We start from the raw sequence: 19,875 nt of genomic DNA, 5'->3' as shown, positions 1-19,875 counted from the left end.
GTAGCAGATGGCCAGGTAGTCCCCCTGGGTGGGAAGTGCTTTTAGTACCAGTGGTCCCCATGAGGCTGCCCTCCATGGAGGCCCTGGGTATGTGCCTCCCATGACACGGCTTCAGAGTCTTGACTCTGTGTGTTAAAGACAAGGAAGCCTCTGGACAATGGAATATTGCTAAATGTTTCACGTATGGGTGCTGCTAAGTCACTTCAGTCGTGTCCGACTCTTTGCGACCCTATGGACCCTATGGAGCCTGCCAGGCTCCCCTGTCCGTGGGATTCTCCAGGCAAGAATACTGGAGTGGGATGCCATGCCCTGCTCCAGGGGATCTTCTCAACCCAGGGATGGAACCTGTGTCTCTGTGTCTCCTGCATTGGCAGGCAGGTTCTTTACCACTAGCACCACCTGGGAAACCCTCTTAAATGTTTCACGGCCAGCTCTAAAAAAAGAAAAGTGTTGGTCTGTGGTGACTGCCAGATTCCACACTGTGAACACTCCCACCGTGGTTGATTTTAAGCTCCCAGTGGCTGAACAACTGGCTCACGAAATTCCCAGAAAATTAACCATTGGCTCTCATGAGCTGTACAGGTCAGAATGAGTACACCATGGCTTCCAGACGAGGGCTGGCAGATTGAACAAGTAAAAGTATAGGATGCTCAGTTAGTTAAATTTTAGATAAGCAAAATACGTTTTTAAAGGATAATTGTGTTCCCCAATTTGCATAGGACATATTATCTAAGTCTTAATTGTCCCTCTGAAAGTCAAATATAGCTAAGTGTTCTGTATTCCATCTGGCAGCCTTACTCCAGCCCCTAATGGGAAGCGGCACAACCCAGGAGTCAGGGCTGCTGCTAACACACAAGGTGCCTTTGTGCAAATTAAGGAAAGGTGCTCCCACAGGCAGGCAGGCAGACAGACAGACAGACAGACAGAAATTGTAGAAAGGTACCATCTGGGCTGATTAATTGGGAAAGAAATATTCCCTCTGTCTCTGGAAGAACTATGAAAAGAAGGTGCCCCTCTGGGCAGACCAATTAGAGAAAGCTGTCCTTTCCCTCAGGCTGACTTGGTCCTATCCGTGAGTGTACTTCAGTCTCCTTTTCCCTGGAGACTACACCTCTGTGTGAGGTAAAACCAGCTTAGCTGGACACAGCGACCCGGACAAGAGTCAGGAGACCCAGATTCGGGTCTTGACTCTGCCATTTGTTGGCTGGGTGAACTTAGGTGAGTCTTTTCCCTTCCCTGGGCCTCATATTTCCTTTCTATGAAGTTGGAGGCATGGGACCTAATCTAATAATCAACAAAGAAGTTCTGGGAGCAGAAAATCATTGATGTGAAAGTGCTTTGAAAAGTAAAATGCTTGGTACAAACTGACTATGGGCTTTATTTCCCCAAATAAGAGTTGGAACATGAAAAAATAAATTAATAATTAAAAAAAAAGAAAGTAGGGACGTAAGTGGAAAGTTAAAAAAAAAAAAGGGGGGGTTGAAACAGCCCTTTGAAATTAGTACAATCTGTTTGTTCTACAGCCAGGAAGGGGGTCCTGAGAGGGTAAGTGACTTGCCCAGAGACACACAGCAAACTTGTGACAGAGTTCGAGTGAGAATCGGGTTTCCTGACTCCTGGTCCAGTGTACCTTCCACCCCCCTAGGTGTTCCCACAGGTTTGGAAGGGCATGGAAACCCCTCTTGGCCTTGGGTCTCTCCTAGGACAGGCTTGGTCAGCAACAGCAGTCCTGGCTCTTTCTGACATGCGTGTCTATTTGAGTAGGCCACTCTCTGCACCTGCCTCAGGCCCCTTTCACATGTTCCTCAGTGGGTTCTGCTGGGAACTGGATGAGAGCCTGCTCTTAAAGCTCAACGACTCTGTCTCTCCCACTCCCTTTCTAGATGCTCTGTCCTTAATGTGACAGCTGCTTCTCAGACACTAATGGGAAAACTCAGAGGGGGTGTATACCATACGATGGCTACAGGTGTCCTGCCCAAGCCCTGAGGAGAAAGGGGCTCCCCACCCTCCTCGGGTTCTGCCTGCTCTGTGAATTCTCTGTCTCACTTTGCACTCATCAGGCTCATCCCGGGTGAGGTTTATCCCTTGCCACCTCTCCTTAGAGGCAGTTTCTGTTTGGAATCTTCCTTGCTTTGTCCTCTAATCCACCTCTATGAGTTGCTCTGCATGAATTGTGCATGTTCAGCCCCCACCCTGCCCTTAATGAGTTGCTCATTATACCAAGACTGAACTCCTTCAGTTTTGAAGGAGAGAGATAAATAACACAAATACAGATCTTACGCTAGTGTTAATAACTCGTACCCTCATAGCTCATATTAAGTGTCAGCCACTTTAAAAAAATTATTTTTTATAATTATGGTAAAATACACATGTCATGAAATTTATCATAACTGTTTTAAGTGCACAGTTGAGTTGTATCAGGTATACTCACATTGTACAATCATCACCGGCATCTACATTCATAAAATGCTTTTCACCTTCACAAACTGAAACTCCATACTCATTAGAAGACAACTTCCCATGTAACGAAGCAGGACCCTATGGGGCCTTCCAGGCATAGATCACTCTCCCATATCCTCTGCCTTATTTCTTCTTTGAAGTACCCAGATAACAGCATCTGATGAGTATCAACTCATTTCCTGAGTTGTTTTGCAGATGCTAAAACCACCACCAAATGGAAGAAATTAGCTACTTGATGACTGTAAACATGTAGCCCCCAGACCTACTGGCCCCTAAAGACTGATAATGTTAACCCCTACAACACCATCCTGTTACCGCACCATCAACCAACCTGAGAATTATGCACAAGCTGACTCACATATCCTGGGACTCCTTCCTCACCCTCCCTTCCCTGAAACTCTTTAGGGAATTTGAGTGTTTTGAGCACCAGCTGCCTTGGACTCATTTGAAAAGACCCTGATGCTGGGAAAGATTGAGGGCAGGTGGAGAAGGGGATGACAGAGGATGAGATGGTTGGATGGCATCATCGACTCAGTGGACATGAGTTTGAGTAAACTCCGGGAGTTGGTGATGGACAGGGAGGCCTGGCATGCTGTAGTCCATGGGGTTGCAGAGAGTCAGACACAACTGAGCGACTGAACTGAACTGAACCTCCTTGGACTCCTTGCTTGGTGCCCTGCAAAAAATGCTGCACTTTTCTTTACCACTTAACCTGGTTTCAGTAGATTGGCTTTACTGCTTGGTTAATGTTGGATCAGTCAACTTTCTTTACTGTAAAGTGACTATTTTCCCCTTTGTAATACAGAAATATCTTACAGACAGATACTTCTGAGACTATAAAAAATATCCCATTTCTCACCAAATTTTACCCACTAGTTTTAGCACCCATTAATGGTTTTTTTTTTTTTTTCTTTTTGGCTGTGCTGAGTGGCATGCAGGATCTTAGTTCTGGACTAGGAATCGAACCCGTGCTCCCCTGGATTGGAAGTTCAGAGTCTTAACCACTGGATGGCTAGGGAAGTTCCCATTAATGATTCTTTCTTGCCTGAGTGAACAATTATTATGCTAGTTGTCAAATGGCGATTTGTTAATTCTATCATTTTCCTATTCAATACATTTATTAGTTGACATAAAAATGTATAAGGAGCTTTCTTTCTTTCTTTCTTCTGATTTGTTTCCTAATGTAAATATGGACTCATGGATTCTTCTTTTATTCCATAGGTTATGATCTATATTATTGTTATCACTTCCTTTGATGTAAAGATTTGGCCAGTAGGAGTCCCTTTAAGTTGGCTGTGTGTTCTCTGACATGTCCCCATCATTCTTGGAGCACTTCCTTACTAAGTTGCTCTTGTTTGTCACTCTCGAATTAACCTAATGCTAACCAATATAATCAGGCACAGGAGTAAACGCAAAGAACTGAGGGCTCTTGGCTGCCTTCTTTTGCTTTGGTTCCTGAGACCCATCATGAGAAGCGCTGGGCTGGATGAAGCCCAAGCTGGAATCAAGATAGCCGGGAGAAATATTAATAATCTCAGATGCGCAGATGACACCATCTTTATGGCAGAAAGAGAAGAACTAAAGAGCCTCTTGATGAAAGTGAAAGAGGAGAGTGAAAAAGTTGGCTTAAAACTCAACATTCAGAAAACTAAGATCATGGCATCCAGTCCCATTATTTCATGGAAAATAGATGGGGAAACAGTGGAAACAGTGACAGACTTTATTTTTCTGCTCCAAAACACTGCAGATGGTAACTGCAGCCATGAAATTAAAAGATGCTTGCTCCTTGGAAGAAAAGTTATGACCAACCTAGACAGCATAATAAAAAGCAGAGACATTTGCCAACAAAGGTCCATCTAGTCAAAGCTATGGTTTTTCCAGTAGTCATGTATGGATGTGAGAGTTGGACTATAAAGAAAGATGAGCACCGAAGAATTGATGCTTTTGAACTCTGGTGTTGGAGGAGACTCTTGAGAGTTCCTTGGACAGCAAGGAGATCCAACCAGTCCATCCTAAAGGAAATCAATCCTGAATATTCATTGGAAGGACTGATGCTGAAGCTGAAACTCCAATACTTTGGCCACCTGATGTGAAGAACTGACTCATTGAAAAAGATCCTGATGCTGGGAAAGCTTGAAGGCGGGAGGAGAAGGGGCTGACAGAGGATGGGATAGTTGGATGGCATCACTGACTCAATGGACATGAGTTTGAGTAAACTCTGGGAGTTGGTGATGGACAGGGATGCCTGGCGTGCCACAGTCCATAGGGTTGCAAAGAGTCAGACACGACGGATCGACTGAACTGAATTTACCTGAGACCCATCACATTGCCTGCCAGATCACAAGGTGGTCCCTGAAGCAACCACCCTGAGCCTGAGTTGACCTGGGGAGGCATGGAGAGCCACTTGCTCCAAACAGCCTCCTTTGGAGCAGAAGACTTGAGCAGAGAAACCCGGGAAAAAAGAAATCCTCCAACAACCCCCAAGTACCACCTTAAAACTGAGAAGGGATCCCCCTGTCTTTAGGGAGACTGGAGTGAAAGGGAAAATCCTGATGACCATCAGCTTAGGAGCGTAGTGTTGAAATGTTCTGACAGCCAACCTGGAGCAAGGTGCCCAAATCAGGCCACGGGAGCCAGAGACCCAGACCTTACAGTGTACTCAGAGGTCAGAGAACCAGGAGAGGGGAGAGCAAAGAAGCAGAAGATGGAATATTGTGAAGAGCAAGAGGTGCACCCTGGGCAGTGTTCAAGTCAGGGCACATACAAAAATGACCATGTGTATTGGGGTAAATGGAGAAGGCTGGTCATGGCTATCCAGCCTGTGGTCTCTGGCCAGGTAGGCTTTAGCCAGCTTCCAGGAGGCCTGAGGAGGTGGTGATCTCAGCACACCCATTCCCAGTTTGCAGCAGGTTGGTATGGATGATCCCCCATGGGGATCATTTGTATTATTTAGACAAGATCAGGCATGTTCAGGGTGGTATAGCCTTAGATGGTTTGTATTATTTAGGTTGAAAAGATAAGCTGCTGTAACAAAAGACATCTCCATCCCCACTTCCAAAAATAAAAACAAACAAGTAAATAAACAAACAAAGCCCAAATCACACTGAAGTTTACTTCTCTTACTTGTAAGCTTCTGAATTCCAGGCCACCAGGTGACTCTGCTCCACGCAGTCATTCAGGGAACCAGGTACTTTCCATCTTATTTCTGCCAGCCCTGAGGGAAGCATGCTCAAATGAAGGTGAGCACCAGAATTATATAGAGATCTGGTTTCATACAAATTGCTGGCACCACCCTCAGAACTTCAGTAGATCCAAAGGTAAGGTCTGAGAATTTGCATGTCTGACAAGTTCTCAGGTGATACTGGTGTGGCGACCACAGTTTGAGAATCACTGCCCTAGGGTACTGTCTTGTGTTTATGGTCACAGCACACACCCATAGGTGCAGCTGTGCTCAGGCTTACTGGGGAGAAAAGAGGATGGAAAAGGTGGGGCCCGATCTTAAAGTGCTGGCCCTCTCATTCTCTTTCCTCGGTGACCACTTAGTTCCATGGCCATGTCCAACCATAAGGAAAGCTGGGAAATGCAGTCTGAATGGGAAGCCACTTGCCCACCTCCACATATATTATTGCAAATGAAGGAAAGAATGGATTCTGGGGGAAATCAGTGGATTTTGCCATGGTGCTTTGAGAAAAATTTCCATTGGTTTACCTGGACCAGCATTTTCATGTAGAATGCTTTTTTAGAGGATATTGCATTGTGATTTCCAAAGAATGACATCATCTTGTTTCAATCAGGAACTATTCACAAGTTGGCACTGGCAGCTGTGTCTGAGGGTCTGGGATCTGCACTTGATGGTGAAAGCACCAGAATATGGAATTACTGTGTAAGACTGCAGTTTTCTCTAGAGAAGGCATTTTTTATATCTGGGCAGTGTCTAAGGAGCTTTGCTCAAGAATATCTCAGGACCATTGTAGAGTTGGTATGCAGCAGGGTGGGTTGAGGGGGGATGCTTAGTGAGGGTTCTCTGGAGAAACAGAACTAGTAGAATGTATACAAATAAAAGAGAGAGATAAGAGCGATAAGTCTGCAGGGCAGGGTGGCAGTTTGGAGACCCTGGGAGGAGTTGATGTTGCCAAGGACAGTGGCTTGGGCTAGCTCTGACTTCTGGGAGTGGTAGGAAAGACTGAGGGTTATGTCATTAAAGGACTCTCACAATGTTCTTCCAACCCAGCTGGTTGCAACAAGCTTCACCTGGTCAGACCCTTGCTCCCACCTGCCTGAGCCATCTTTTATTAACTAACAAATTAACAGAAGTACCATAGCAAGCACTTATGAAACAGGTACCCCTATGACACCCAGAACACTGGCAATTACTTATATTTACCGTCATGGTTCTCCCTACCTTCTGCCCTTGCCTCCCGCTCCCAAGGCAACTGCTGTTCTGAATCATACGGTCTTTACTCTCTCACTTTTATTTTTACAAGGCTATGCTGAAGTCATGTTTCTTGCAAATTTTATGATTTTTTGGGTTACATTGTTTTAAGTTTACACAGAGATCTGTTGTATGTAATCTTTTGAGGGTTAACTTTTTCACTCACCATTCTATTGTGAAGCCCACTGAATAGTCCACTGAATTTCTGAGTAGGCAAATAATATGACTGCTAATTAGTAGTGAGGCAATGCTCGTCTTTGCTACGGCTGGTTTTAGGCTAGCAAGTGGTGTGAAGAAACTGTGATTGCATGCTCTAGAGCTCTTGTTTATTTATTGGCTCCAGGGGTGGATCCCCATTTATGGAACTTGGAAAGGCATTAAAAAATGATTATTATTGGTATTTATAATGATTTCTCTGGAAGAGGAAATAGCAATCACTCCAGTATTCTTGCTTGGAAAATCCCATGGACAGAGGAGCCAGGTGGGCTGCAGCCCAAGGGGTTGCAAAAAGCCAGACATGACTTAGCTATTGAGTATAAATGATTCGGTGTTTATTTTGATGATGTTGTTGTCACATCTCTGCATGTTCATTATAAGGAGTCATTTTTGAGGACCTCAACCACCATTCACATTCTGGCAGAAGAGCTAAACTGTCTTACAGTGCTTTGTGGGATTCTCCAACTGACAAGAACACAATGTGAAAAAGTCAGGATGACTGGCTGGGATCAGTTGTAAGAATTGGGATATATGATGCAATCTACTCCCTCCCCCAGATTGCTGGCAAGACACCCTTCACCCTTCCCCTACTGAGCAGATTGTCCCCTTTTATGTGGCATTTTAAAGTTATTTCAGGAGGCTCGGTGGTAAAGAATCCACCTACCAATGCAGGAGATGCAGGTTCAATCCCTTGGTCAAGAAGAGACCCTGGAGCAGGAAATGGCAACTCACTCCAGTATTCTTGCCTGGAAAATTCCATGGACAGAGGAGCCTGAAGGACTACAGTCTATGGGGTCACAAAGAGTCAGATAAGACTGAGCAACTGAGCATGACATGCAAAGTTATCTCAAGATAATTGTATCCCTAGGACTCAGCTATGTGTCTGGAAAAAGAATGCATTCCTGGGCTTCTCCTGCTTAACCATTCCATTTCAGTGTGTTTAAGAAAATAAAAAAGTACCACAGTCAGGAAAATATAACACACACACACCAATATGTCTAGCTTAAAATTTACGTGTACTACTGATTGTTGTAATTGCCTCCTAACTCTTCTGTTTCCCCACTGACCCCTCTACAGTTAATTCTCAACATCAAAGCCAGAGAGATCCTGTTAAGGCCTGCTCAAAAACCAATTTAGGAGACTTCTGTGGTCGTCCAGAGGTTAAGAATTTGTCTGCCAATGCAGGGCACAGGGGTTTGCCCCCTGGTCCAGGAAGATCTTGCATGTGGCACAGCAACTAAGCCCATGTACCATAACTACTGAGCTGGCCCTGCTGCAACTACTGAAGCAACAAGAGAAACCACTGCAATGAGGAACTCATGCACCACAAGGAAAAGTAGCCCCTGATTGCCACAATAGAGAAAGCCCGCACACAGCAACCAAGATCCAGTGCAGCCATAAATAAATAAATAATTAAAAAAAACAAAAAGAAACCAAACAAACTCCAATTCCGAGTAAAAGCCCATGTCCTTCTGAAATCACAGGCTTTCATTGTGGGTCCTGTTGCCCCATTCCCTCCTGGCCTCCCTGTTTCACAAGCACTCAGGCTCGATGCCGTCTCAGGACATTTATACTTGTTGCTGCTTCTACCTGGAGAGCTCTGCTCTGAGCATCTGTGTGGCTTTTATCCTTTCTTCTGTTTTTTGCTGAAATACTGTTGTTATTGTTCAGTTGCTAAGTCATATCTGTCTCTTTTGGGGCCCTCCAGGCTCCTCTGTCCATGGGATTTCCCAAGTGAGAATACTAGAGTGGGTAGCCGTTTCTTTTTCCAGGGGATCTTCCTGATCCAGGGATCGACTGTCGTCTCCTGCATTGGCAGGTGGGTTCTTTACCACTGAGCGACCAGGGAAGCCCATGTGACCTTTAGCACAATCTTAACCTCTCTGAATCTCAGTGTCTTGTTTTTAAAGCATAGGCCAATAGTGACCACCTGGACTGGAGGCTGCAGGATTAAAGACGTGATAATGTATGTAAATTCTTACTGCTCAGTAACTGGCAGTGTCCTTATGGGAAAGCAGGCACCAAGGAGGCCAGGGACTCATCCTCTAAGTTCAGCACCATGTCAGCAGAAAGCCCTGGGCCTCCTTTTCCTTGCAGCCCGGGCCAACGGAGGTCAGTCAGCCTGTGGGAACCCAGGAGAAGGCGGAGGTGCTGGGGTTAGACCTCTAGGGACCACTTCACTGTGGCTTTACTCCTTTAGGAATTAGGAGGCAGGCACTCTCCCCCATTCACACCTTGAGAGATGGGGACTCAGACTGGAACAGGAACTTGATCCAGGAAACCCAGATGGACAAGGCCAGTGCCAGGACGCACAAGTCGGGAGCCCGTGGCCTGGTCCCTGGGATGCGCGGGGTTTGTGCCTTCTGGATTCTGCTTCCCGCTCTCAGAGCAAGTTTGAAGGATGCTCCTCCCCTTTCCTCCCGCCTTCCCAACCCGCTCACTCCCAGGGGAGGGGCGGAGTTCCCCGGCCCTGCTGACACCGTCGCCACGGCAACGCGGCCATACTGGCCGCAACGGACCCGGGGTCTGGGTCTGCGGCGCTGCGGCCTCGTGGCCAAAGCGGAGCATGGACAGCCTCTTCGTGGAGGAGGTGGCGGCCTCCCTGGTCAGGGAGTTTCTCAGCAGAAAGGTACGTGGCGCCACCCTTTCAGTTCTGGGAAGTTGCTTGATTGTGGGGGTGGGTGAGGGGAGCAGTGTGGAGACTTTCCGGCTCTGGAGACCTTTTGGATGGAGCCCTTCCCCTGCCCGCTGCCTGCCCTGGAGATGCCTGCTGTGAGAACCCCTTTTCCCGGGCTTTGGGAACTACATTTCCCAGGAGCCATTTCTGTCTCCGCTCACTTCCGGCAAGCAGGGACAGGACAGCGGCCGCCCTTAGAGGGATCTCTCTCTTCCCAGCTGGCGAAGCCGGGGCCTGCGCCCTCCTCATTTTCCTAAAGTTCCCGAGGCACTGGGAGCCCAGCAGGCCAGCACGGCTGCCCGACTCTGATGTAATCAAACTTACATCCCACTAGGAAAGAACTTCCTCCCAAAGGAAACCCAGAGGGCTAAAAAAAGTTCTTGCCAGTCAAACCCTTTAGTCCTGTTCATCAGTGGGAAGTTCAATCGACGTCGTTTTAAGTTCTGTTATCTTGTATCGGGCTTCCCTGGTGGCTCAGCTGGTGAAGAATCCAGAGACCCCGGTTCGGTTCCTGGGTGGGGAAGATACCCTGGAGAAGGGATAGGCTACCCACTCCTGTATTCTTGGGCTTCCCTGATGGCTCAGAAGGTAAAGAATCTGCCTGCAATGCGTGAGACCTGGATTCGATCCCTGGGTTGAGAAGATCCCCTGGAGGAGGTCGTGGCGACCCATTCCAGTATTCTTGCCTGGAGACTCCCATGGACAGAGGAGCCTGGCCGGCTGCAATCCATGGGGTGGCAAAGAGTCCGACACGACTGAGCGACTAGGCACAGCAGAGCACATTATCTTGTGCTGGGAGAGTTTTCAGAGAACTCAGAAATTGGGGAGGTCCTTGGCTGTCACCTGTCGTGACAGTGGAGGTGAAGGCGGGCTGGGGAAGAGGTTGCTGGGAGTTACACCATGTATAGTAGGAGTGTAGGGAGCGAACCCATCACTCTTACACAAGGTCTCCTGGAGAAGGGAATGGCAACCCACTCCAGTATTCTTGCCTGGGAAATCCCTTGGACAGAGGAGCCTGGCAGGCTACAGTCCATGGGGTCGCAAAGAGTCTGACATAACTTATCGACTAAACAACAACAACAGAAGAGGAATAATAAGACCTGCCCATGGCAGATTTATAGTGAAGATTAATAATGATCTACAGGCAGGTTCCAGCCGCTGTATCTGGCACATAGTAGGCATTCAACATCTCTGATGTGCTCGTTTTGAAAGTGTCTTTCTTTGCTTTTCGAAAATGTATTTTTATTTAAAATGCAATGTGGCCTCAACTGTATCTGCTCTGTTTTTATGGCTAATTGACCCACCATCACCTAGTCCTGGCTACACACAGGATATCAATGATACACCCTGTGAGGATGACCACTGCCATTGTTTAAGTCTGGGCTACCAAGCGGAACTCCCCGAGCGTCTTCCCCATGTCTGTCCTCACTTGAGTGCAAACGAAATCTGAAATCCTCACCTGATGTTCGAGGCTCCCCTGTAGCCTAACCCCAGCTTACCAGTCCAGTTTCATTTCCAGCTTCTCTCACATGCTTTCCCCTATTCCACCCACAGTCCATCCCAAGTCCCATTTCCTTCAGGAGGTCTCAGGTACCTGTGGCTGGAAGAACTGACTCATTTGTCTGTGGTCTGCTCATGGGCACTCATGTTATAGTTTATGCATCTGCCTGTCTCACCCACTAGACAGGTTCACATTGGTGGGCATACTGAACTGGGCAGAACCTTTGCAGTTATCTGGTTCACCTGGCTTCCTCTCTTCCGACTTTTTGTCAGGAGACACTAAACCCCAAGAGGAGAAAGGAGTCTGTTACCCACAGTCACTCAGAAACGCATGGAAGCTGGGACTGCAGCCCAGATTGGCTGCTTTCTGCTCTGGGGCAGAGACTGTGGACTGTCCCTGGGGCTTGGTGCAAAGCAGGTACCTACCTACCTAACCAAGGGAGTTCTCATCCTGATGTGTGGTACCTTCCAGGTGCCTGTTTATTTTCTCAAACCCTCATAACAGTGCTGAAAGACATGTATAATTATTCCCTTTCACAAAAGACTATGATAAGACTGGGAGGTGAATAAACTTGCCTGGGGTGAGCGGGTCAGATCATGCCACTCCTCTGCCCAAACTGTGCCCCCCATATATTTCTTTTGCAATTAGAATAAATCCCAGGGAAGGCCTTGCCCGGGCCTCCCAGGCTCCCTACAACCTGGCTGCCAGCTCCCCCCTGAACCTTACCTTCTACTGCTGCTTCCTTTACCCTCCATCCTACATCATGCCCAGCTATGCTGGCCTCCTCCAAGTGTGATCCCTCCACAGGGAGAATCAGGACAGTCTCCTGGCAGTGGCAGGATCCACCAAGCTCGTGCCCCAGCTGCATTCTCCTGCAAGAACGTGTCCTAGCCTGCCTCCGCTGCCTCTTGCAGGTGGTCATGCCCTAAGCTTGTCATTTCCATAATCCCAGTTCCAAGCATCCCATCATCCTCACTTCCAGCTCATTCCCAGCAGCAGTCCAATATAAACTATTCTTCAGCCTCACTCCCATCTCCATTCCACTGTTTTTGCCAACTTTTCATGGTCCCTCAGCCCTCTTGTGGCCTCTCCCCACATCTTACCCATACATCACCCCTCAACACCCCACTCAGATCACTTGTCCGTCTCTCCCTTCTTTATATTTGGCCTCCTCCTTGCTTGCGCTGTGGAGCTGAATGAGGCTGGGGAAAAGCACACTGTTATGTTGATGGTTTCACCATCAATTTGTGGTCTCTCACTCCTGTGATGCCTCAGAGATGCCTGCCCACCTGGTTATACTTCTGCAGTCTCGTTCTTAGTCACTCAGTTGTTTCTGACTCTTTGTGACCACATGGACTGTAGCCTGCCAGGCTCCTCTGTCCATGGGATTTCCCAGGCAAGAATACTGGAGTGGGTTGCCATTTCCTTCTCCAGTCTCCAGTCTTAGATGGACGTTTCACACATCTCTCTCCTCAAGCGCCAAAGCCCCTTCCCCTTCTTAATTTCACTGAGAAAATAGAAACATTCATGAGAAAACTCCATCATGCCCTACAGTAACTAACCCTCTTGGGCCTGAACCATTTGCCCCATCCTCCCTCCTGTTCTTGGGAATGAGTTTGCCATCCTCTGGGTAAGGCCAAGCCTTCCCCATGTGCCTGTCCCCTCTCTGTGCTCCAGGACACTGGTGCGGTTACCATCCTGTCTTTATTGTATCATACATTTTTGCCTTCTCTACTGGATCGGTTCTATCAACGTGTAAACATGCTCCTACAAAGTCCATCCTGACCCCCATGCCCCTCCTGCTACTAGTCTATTTTTCTTCTCCTTTTTATAGCAAAACTGTATGAAAGGACTATGTATGCTCTGATTCTAATTCTTCTCCCTGTTTTCTCAAACTTTAATCAGGCTTTTGTCCCCCTCAATCCATGGAGACAGCTCTTGTCAGTTTCATCAGTGACGTCTTGTTTTCAGTCTTTACATTTATTGGTCTAACAATCATGTTGAACTCAGCTGGTTATGTCCTTCTTGGAAGCTCATTCCCCTTGGCTTCTGGAGATCACCTCCTTTTGGTTTTCCTTCTGTACTTCTCTGGTCACTCTTTCTTGGGTTCTTGGCAAATTGCCCGTGGCTTCCTGAGCTGTGCATGTGAAAATTGCTCAGTTGTGACCGACTCTTTGCGACCCCATGGACTGTAGCCTGCCAGGCTCCTCTGTCCATGGAACTCTCCAGGCCAGAATACTGGAGTGTGTAGCCTATCCGTTCTCCAGGGGATCTTCCCAACCCAGGGATCAAACCCAGGTCTCCCTCATTGCAGGCAGATTCTTCAGCTGAGCCACAAGGAAAGCCCAAGAATACTGGAGTGGGTAGCCTATCCCTTCTCCAGCAACTCTTCCCAACCCTGGAATTGAACTAGGGTTTCCTGCGTTGCAGGCGGATTCTTTACTGTCTGAGCTACCAGGGAAGCCATGTGCGTGCTGGTGGATTTAAAGGCTTAGTCTCTGACTCTCTTCTCTTCTCATTTTTCAGCCGCTTCCACCACTGTTGTGGGCTCCATTACTATCGACATGCTGACAATTCCCAAATGTCTGTCTCTAGCCAAGACCTCTCCTTGAACTCTTACATTCTTTCCAACTGCCTAGTTTACATTTTCGCTTGGATATCCAATAAACATCTCAACTTCACACATTCAAAACTCAATTCCTGATTCTTTCTACCTCCTGCAATTTTTCCCACTTCAGTAACACCACTAACTGTATGGTTGCCTGGGCCAAAGCCTTTAGAACCATCCCTGGCCTTTTCCTTCTTATGCACCCTGCATGCAGTCCATCTGTACACTTGTGGGCTTTACCATCAGAGCACGTAAAGAATACTTATGTACATAAGTACATAATACTTTATGTACATAAAGCGTACTTACCTACACTTCTGCTACCACTACCCTGGTCCACGCCACCTGCATCTTTCATGTGAATTGTTCAATAGCCTCCTAGTCTTAATGCTTAGTCCCCTGTCCCATATAGTCTGTCCTCAACCTAGAAGCCAAGCAATCCTTTGCAAATATGTTAGTTCAGAATGCTCCTTTTTCCCCAGTCCTCCAGTAGCCTTCCCATTTCACAAAAGCCAATAAGGCCTTTGCTTAGCAAGCTCTAGGCAACCTCTCTGACCTTATTTCCTGCCACTTGCCCCTAGTTATATGGCTCTAGCTATACTGGCCTCCTTGTAGCTGCCACGGGGCCTTTGTACTTGTCATTTGGGTGAGCTCTATGAGGGTCAGGACTTTGGTCTTTTCACTCCTCTGCCTCTAGCAGACAAACTGGTGGACTATTGGTTTGTTGCTTTCATTTCACAGATGGGGAAACTGGAAAACAGGAGTGAGTACATGGATGATGGTCAGTAAATAGCTGACTAGAAACTTCCTTTTTTTCTCTTTGGTTCAAGGTTGTATTCGTATGTCTTGTTTCACAAATTCTTGTTGGCCCAGCTCATGGCAGGCAGCAGTTTTTTTTCTTGTTCTCCCAGCACTGAGAGTCTCTGCAAAATTCTGAACGCAAAGCCTGGGGGAGCCACTGAAGCCTGGCTCACACTGGGGTCTGGATCCATCAAGAGCAAGGGGATCCCTTAGTGCCAGGCTGAGCTGCGTGTGAGGCATCTCCCATTCTTCTGCCTTTCGGTGCTCATCGCTGTCTGGGGAGGTGGGCAGGCTGCAGCTGCTCTGGTTGTTTTCAAAAGAAGGAGCCAGACTCTTAAGGGGCCCCACGGGCTGGGCCTTTTGGGAGTTCAGGGCTGGAGGATGGAAAGCAGCTGGGCTGGGACACAGCAGACGCTCACCACGTGCTTCCTGTGAGTCTGGTCCTGGTGTCACCTGCTCACAGTCCGGGATGGTCAGATCTCCATCTCTGTGAGTCCATTCTGTTATGTTGGACAAATCAACCCTGGCGCCCCATCTGCAAAAAGAAGGGAATGACTGTTGGCCTTTTGCTTATGTGTTTCCTCCTGTTTATTTTTAAAGCTTCACATCTCGTGGCCCCATATCTAAGCCAAACCCCGAGCTCCTGAGCCAGTGGTGGGCAGCGAGACAGTTACCCGGATTTCACTTTCTTTTTCTCTAAAATGTGCTGACAGCTTCAGCCTGAGCTCTGCCCACAGTGTGGCTGTAAGATTCGGAATAATAATCATGAAGATGATGTCAAGTGTGAAAGTTACATAAGAGTAAATTCTTAAGTCAGTTTTCAGTCCTCCCAATATCCAGTGAGGAAGGTGGGAGATGACCGTAATGAACATCAACAGTCTTTTGTTGATCCTCTGCGTCAGAGCTGGGAAGGTTTAGATTTAAAATGGTAAATAGTGATTTAGAGTGCTTCCCTCAGGGCTTAAAGAAGACGTGTGTGACCATGGACCAGGAACGCCCACGCTCTGATCTCAGCATAAACAGCAGAAACCATCTCCGAAAGGTTTTGCATCTTGAATTTCTCTACAAGGAGAACAAGGTACATGCTTTTAAAGTGTGGTGGGGAGTTCTGGAACGGATTCTGGTAATGTCACGGTACTCACGAGCCCTGCCAGGTCATCAGAGACCAGTGGCTGGAGGCTTGCCGTACCTGCGGTCAGGGAGAAACAGACAAATCCCGACTGTGTGCTGGGTTTCCAGCTTCTGTCTGCCCCACCCCACTGTCAGAGCATGCTTGCACTGTATGGGGCTCATTTTTGCACCCAGGCCTGAGCCTGTTAACAATTATTCCCTGTGCTCCCTCCTCTCCCGAGAGACTATTTTTAGTTAAGACTGTACTGAAGAATATAGCATTCAGTTATGCTAAAATTTTCCATTCTTTGCCTCCAAATGGTTTTCTTTCTTCAGCTCTGAGTAATACCTTTTTCTTAAGGCTACTGTGACATTTAATTCAGGCAGATGGGGGGTTTGGGTTCAACTAACCCGGGTGTGTTGGAGTTGAGATAGCAAATGGAATAGGTACCTCCTTGGGTGGTGATGGGGGTGCTTACTTGATCCCCCACCTCGATCCCCCCACCGTCGGTTATAAGCCTTCAGGATACTGCATAGTTTTCTTCTGTTGTGCTTATTACGCTTATAATAGAATATTTGTGTGGGTGTTTACTTAAGGTCTGCCTCTCCCACTACTCTGGACGCTTTAGGATACCGGTTGTATCTGCATACTTCATACATGCTTGATGATGTAGTAAATAGTGTGTATTTATGAATGAATGAATGAACAAGTGAATGAAGATATGAATGAATGAATAAAACTATCATTCTGAATTAATTGCTCTTTCTGTTAGAAGAGACAATCTTATGATTTGACTTGTTGACTAAAAATGATGCACAATGTGAGGGTTGTGAGTTAAGTGTTATTTGGGGCAAAGTGACGACTGCAGCCTGGGAGGCAGCATCTCAGATGGCTCTGAGAGACTGCGCCAAAGAGGTAGTGGGGGAAGGGCGATATATAAGATTTTGGTGAAGCAGGAGTTCAGTACAGTCAAGCGCTTCTTTACAAGAGATTTTCTGCTAGTCACAAGGAGCTGATGTCATCATGAAGGGTTTTAATGCTTTTCTAGATATGAGGAGCTTGCAAGGATTAGGATCCTGAAATCAGTTCCTAAAAATATTGCGATATCCTGAAAATATCAGTTCCTGAAAACTGTCTTAAGACTTGTTCCACCAGTTTCCCTGGAGCTCAGAGTGCCTCAGTCTCCACCCTGAACTCCCCCAGGATGCGCCAAGAGCTACAGCGGCACAGGAGTCATCTCCACAGAGGCAGACGGCAAATGCCCTCAGCAAGCGCCAGTGTGTAGTTGACAGATTCAAGAAGGGGCTCTCCAGCAGATGTTGCCTTGTGGGAGGGCGTAGTGTCAGAGGTGGAAAGAATCTCATGGACGTGTTGTTCAGCATTTATCACCAGTGGCAGCCGGGTGAAGTCTTTCCAGAAGCAATGGAAAGACCTTTGTGCTCGGGGTCCTGTGGTGACACGCGGGCCCCTCCATCTCCTGTTCGCACTTGATTGAAGTCCTGTAGACAGAAGACTGCTGCCCAGGCAGCAAACACTCAGCAGTCGTCCCCCGGCTCTCTTACAAGGCAGGAGAGTGCATTGTACATTTTACAAAGATTTTTTTCCAGAGAGAGTGAGACAGTTAAGCAGAAAATTCAATTAACCGTTGTGGCACAGTGAGATTTTTGTAAAAATGCAACTTTACCTAACTTCCCAGAAGCATCTTTGCCGTTCAAGTTATTTTTATTTCTTCACTGTAGTATGGTCTCCCTAAGGGTAGCTATTATCTTAAGATCCTTAAGGTATTTTCATTAGACCTTGATAAGTACCCTGATTATTCAATTTATCCAGTAGTTACTAGCTATTATATAATACATTGGAGTTTATATTTTATAGGAAAATATACACATTTATCTATGTCATGATAATTTTGATGTTCACTCAGCTCAAAACTAGAGTGATTCTGGGAAAGCCCTGCAATTTAATGTTAATTTTAGTCATTTGTTTTCCCCTATTAACTATGCCATAGATAAAATGCTTATGTAAAACTAAGGTTTTGAAAAATGGTATCTCGTGTCATATAAAGGCTGTATCTTTATGAGCAAAGTGATATGAAAAACCACAATGTATAATTCAGGTATTTAGGGCCCCAAATCTCTCATACTGAAAGAAAAATAAGAAGATTGAAGTAAATTATGTAATGTCCCCAGCCCCGCCCCCCCCCCCCAACTCTCTTCCTTGTAAGTTTCATTTAGACTTAGACAAAATAGTTTGGGGCCCGTTCTAAAAAATAGAACTGTCCCCTGATTTTGACTGCCTGATGATTCTGTTGAGCTTGGTCATAACCTGTGGGTCCTGGTCCCAGAGTACTCAGGCTCTGTGCCTTGTGCCAGGCTCTTTATCAGGCACTTTATCCTTCTGACTGCAAAGTCACCACCTGCCCCATGCCTGGCTGCTTTTCCCAAGGGCCTGAATGTTACCCAGCAGGTGGGGTGCTGACTGACACATGGGCTAGCTCCTGAGACCAGCTTGGATAACTCTGTCTATGCAAATTACCTAGGGGAACTTCTAAAAGGAATCAGGGCTCTAATCTTGGGCGATTTTGGCTTAGTAAGACTCAGCAAGGCCTGAGAATTTGTCTTTGAAAGAAACCTTCAAAGGTAATATTTCGTGCTGTCAGGGTAGGGAAGTACTGATACCACTTGTTTCCAAAATCTACTACCAAAGGGTTTCGTTTTATCTTTTTCAGATTGGGACGTACACTGAGTCAATCCTGACTGCCTCTCTGGGCTCTAGCACTAAGCTGCTGCTGTTTGTCCAGCCTTCCTTGCGTGCAGTGTTAGATGTAGAGTCCACAGGCTCGGAAGGGGCTTCCCCGGTGGCTCAGTGGAAGAACCCGCCTGCAGAGCAGGAGCCACAGTAGACACGGGTTAGATCCTTGGGTCGGGGTTAGATCCTCCACGGGAAGGTCCCCTGGAGGAGGGCATGGCAGCCCACTCCAGGATTTTGCCTGGAGAATGCCATGGACAGAGGAGCCTGGAAGGCTACAGTCCATGGGGTTGCAAAGAGTTGGACAAGACTGGTGACTTAGCACACACACACACACACATAGCGTACACAAACTAAGAAATCATTCAGGTCCCAAATGTTTATAAACTAGTAGAGTTAGTGATCATAAAGACTTAATTTTTTTTTTTAATGAAAGGATATATATTTTATAAATTTATTTCCAGGTGAAAAAAACCAAGAGGAAATTTGATTAGGTATGCCTCTGTTCATATCACATTTTATTACATTTATTATCACTGAATCTCCTGTCTTAAGCATTGGATGCTAGTTCTTTGAAGGTATTGGTTTTATTTTCATCTCTGTTGCTACCTAACACAGAACTTGACATATAATAAGTAGTCAGTGAATGTTTGCTGAGAGAATGTATAGATGAGTAAGAAGTTAATAAACTATGTCAAAGAATTGCAGTGGCTGCTTTTCCCACCCTTCCTCTAAAGCTGTGAATAAATTAAGGATTTTTTTTCTTCCAATGATAGGCAAAGGAAAATCCTCTAAAAACAAACCTTGAACTCATTACCAGATACTTTCTGGATCACTTTGAGAATATTGGTAACAATGTTACTCAAGAAACACCAATCCCTGCACTCTCCCTACCAAAGAAAAGTAACAAATTACCATGGACAAGCTCAGAGACCGCTCTGGTAAACATATATGACCTCGCAGATGAAGATGAGAGCTGGAGAACATCACTGTCAGAAATAAGTAAAGCCAGGTATCTCTTCTCATTTATACTGTGCATTAGTTTCTTACTTCTTCTGTAATAAATTGTGATAAACTCAGTGGCTGTAATAGGGTTCTCCAGAGATACACGACCAGCAGGAACTAATAGGATATATAAATGTGTATAGGTATAAATGTACATTGGCTTCCAAGGTCGTGCTAATGGTAAAGAACCCGCCTGCCAATGCAACAGACATTAAGAAATGTGGTTTGATCCCTGAGTTGGGAAGATCCCCTGGAGGATGGCATGGTAATCATCCTCCAGTTTTCTTGCCTGGAGAATCCTATGGACAGAGGAGCC

General features: G+C 46.5%; 1 protein-coding gene across 1 annotated transcript in view; it reads left to right on the top strand.

Moving 5' to 3' along the window:
- The first annotated feature begins 9,582 nt into the window (after positions 1 to 9,582).
- MINDY4 (MINDY lysine 48 deubiquitinase 4) overlaps positions 9,583 to 19,875 on the top strand; it is a 108,906-nt gene continuing 98,613 nt past the window's right edge. Inside the window, exons 1-3 of the mRNA XM_043463269.1 lie at positions 9,583 to 9,737; positions 15,654 to 15,773; positions 19,331 to 19,566. Coding sequence (XP_043319204.1) covers positions 9,675 to 9,737; positions 15,654 to 15,773; positions 19,331 to 19,566 — 419 coding nt within the window. The 5' untranslated portion in view covers positions 9,583 to 9,674. The remainder of the gene's footprint in view (positions 9,738 to 15,653; positions 15,774 to 19,330; positions 19,567 to 19,875) is intronic.

The sequence above is a fragment of the Cervus canadensis genome, chromosome 3 (assembly GCF_019320065.1).
Source record: "Cervus canadensis isolate Bull #8, Minnesota chromosome 3, ASM1932006v1, whole genome shotgun sequence".
NCBI classification, from domain to species: domain Eukaryota; kingdom Metazoa; phylum Chordata; class Mammalia; order Artiodactyla; family Cervidae; genus Cervus; species Cervus canadensis.
The sequence above is the reverse complement of the archived record's forward strand: the minus strand, read 5'-3'. Positions and strand labels throughout refer to the sequence as shown.